This window comes from Orycteropus afer, unplaced genomic scaffold (genome assembly GCF_000298275.1).
Source record: "Orycteropus afer afer isolate SDZICR_OR568_19922 unplaced genomic scaffold, OryAfe1.0 scaffold00313, whole genome shotgun sequence".
NCBI lineage: Eukaryota > Metazoa > Chordata > Mammalia > Tubulidentata > Orycteropodidae > Orycteropus > Orycteropus afer.
The window spans coordinates 3284481-3286972 of record NW_006921900.1 but is presented as its reverse complement, the minus strand read 5'-3'; the positions used below and the strand labels follow the sequence as shown (position 1 = coordinate 3286972).

General features: G+C 33.1%; 1 protein-coding gene across 1 annotated transcript in view; it reads left to right on the top strand.

Annotated features, from left to right (window-relative positions):
- CHRNA3 (cholinergic receptor nicotinic alpha 3 subunit) overlaps positions 1–2184 on the top strand; it is a 29073-nt gene extending 26889 nt beyond the window's left edge. The window contains exon 5 of the mRNA XM_007951846.2: positions 2104–2184. Coding sequence (XP_007950037.1) covers positions 2104–2184 — 81 coding nt within the window. The remainder of the gene's footprint in view (positions 1–2103) is intronic.
- The last annotated feature ends 308 nt before the right edge of the window (positions 2185–2492 follow it).

Here is a 2492-nt window from a genome sequence, read left to right as displayed (position 1 = left end):
TTTCTGTCTTGTTGAACTTTGCTACTAGTGCTGGAGCAAGATGGTATCTCATTGTTGTTTTGATTTGCATCTCTCTAATAGCTAATGTTCATGAACTTTTAAAGCAGGGTTTCTAAGTTGCAGCATGACTGGAATTTTGTGCCATGTAACGTGCTTTGTTGTCCGGGAGGGAGCTGTACTATGCATTGCAGGATCTTTAGCAGCACTGTGACCTCTACTCATGATGCTAGCAGACCAACAACCCCCACACCTAGTGTGACAACCAAAAATGTCTTCTGACATTGTCAAATGTCCTCTTGAGCAAAATTGCCCCTGGTTAACAATCATTCCTTTAGAGAAATTATTAAGAAAGACAGTACCCTATACTATGCTTCTGAATTTAACTAAGCATTCACAGAGATGATTCATAGACATCACTTTAATCTTTTCACTAGTCACTATAGTGCTTTTTCTATGTAAAAATAAAACTTACAAAATTGCAGCCCACTGTGACTCATGTTTCAATAAGTCAAAAGAAAGATTTTTTTAATAAAATTTATCAATAAGAATTTTAAGTAACAGTACTGGAGACATAAGAGTGATCAGGGATGTATACATGCTAAGATAGCTAACAAGGAATTTAAAATTTATCAAAACAGACTTACACTCATTAAATGGCATTAAACACCTGTCTCTAAGAAAATGCAAATTAAACAAGGTCCTCTCTGTCTTCCAAAAAGTGCTGACTTGAACTGAGATGGGTTACTTACTGTAAATATATAAGGTATTTGTTCTCTCGAGAGCTAAGGGTGCTAAATTGAATGCAAGGTTTTTATCAGTTTTTTCCTCCTGGTCATAGCTGAATCAGGGACCTTCAGAAGGAATTTACATTATACTATACTGAATAAGTGGTAATAGGCTAAGACTAGATTATGTCTAAAGGCCCTTACAACACTGAAATTCTATTACTGTATTTGTTGGAATGAAAGAAATAAAATTGAAACATTATAGGTATATTAACAGTAGGCTTACACCAAATTAGAATACTGAACCATCTTTAATCTTTTAAGATGTTTTCTCATAGTATGATTTAGTAACATCCATACACATATTTTTAAAATAGGACTTATATTGTAGTGGACTAAACTCACTGCCGTGGAGTCGGATCCGACTCATAATGACTCCTCCTTAGGTTTCCAAGGACGTATCACTACAGAAGTAGATTGCTCAACCTTCCTTCCAAGGAGTGGCTGGCGGGTTTGAACCACCAGCCTTCTGGTTAGCAGTCAAATGCCTGAGGCACTATGCCACCACAGCTCTATTCCAAAATCAAGGATAAAGAAATGCTATGTCATTGAGGTAGAACATAGTTCTATTAAATGTGGAATATGTAGACAAAGGAATTGAAATTAACATTAAGGATATGTTACAGCATGTCCACAGGAGCTGTCCACTCTATGATTTTACAAGGAAGGGGAACGATAAAAATAGGTAATATAATAAGTGTTCAGCTTAAGCATCTAAAGAATAAGTGATAAAGAAGTTCCAAATTCTCATTTTTTACTTTTTAAAAATGTTGGTTATAGAAAGCAGCATCACATTAACTTATCATACTAAATAGCCAGCTTCCTTAATATAACATATAATATTATACTAAAGATTAGTTATTACCCAGGGAATATATGACAGAAAGAACTTAAAAACGTCTATCTTTAATTTTAAAACCAGTCTTCAAATACATCTGGAATTTTCCAGCAGAATCAAAAAATGAACTTCACTGTTGTTTACAAATTATTTGCCAGGATACAACGTTGAATATTTGCTAGTACAGTTCAGATAATATTTTGGTGCTATTTTTAGAAGATCAAATATTATTTGGTCACTTATTACTTCAATCATGCAGGTAGATGTTCTAATGAACAGTGTATTAAGATAAACTGATTTTTAACTACTATTTATCTGTTAAAGCTTGCATCAAATTTAAAACATTACATTTTCATAATTTTATACAAGGTTTGTGCCTTTTGGTAACTAAATTCAAACCATAACCCCTTGGGAAGTATCACTTATCTGCATTCCCAATAAGAACTGGTACTATCATATTTGCCCATTTATAAATAACAGGAACAAAAAGTCCAAGAGATCCAACAACTGAAACCAGCAGGAAAGTCCACAGAAACAACCGATCAAGAACCTGGGCTATAAATTTCCACTCTTCCACAACCTGTTACAAAAAAATAAATAAAAACACATTAAACACATAACTTAAAATTGCATACATATTTTAAGATATATTGAGTTAGATGCTAACTCCAAACAGTAAGTGCCCCTGTACTCAGATTCAGGGACAGAAACTACATAGCTTCCTCAAACTTTAAAAGATAGCACAAAATTTGTTAATCTATAATCCAGTAGTAATAGATTATAAGTGGCTTATGTTTACAAATTCTTAGCAAAAACAAAAATATTTATTCTAGTTGGATATTTTACAATAAACTAAAAAACTTAAAAAA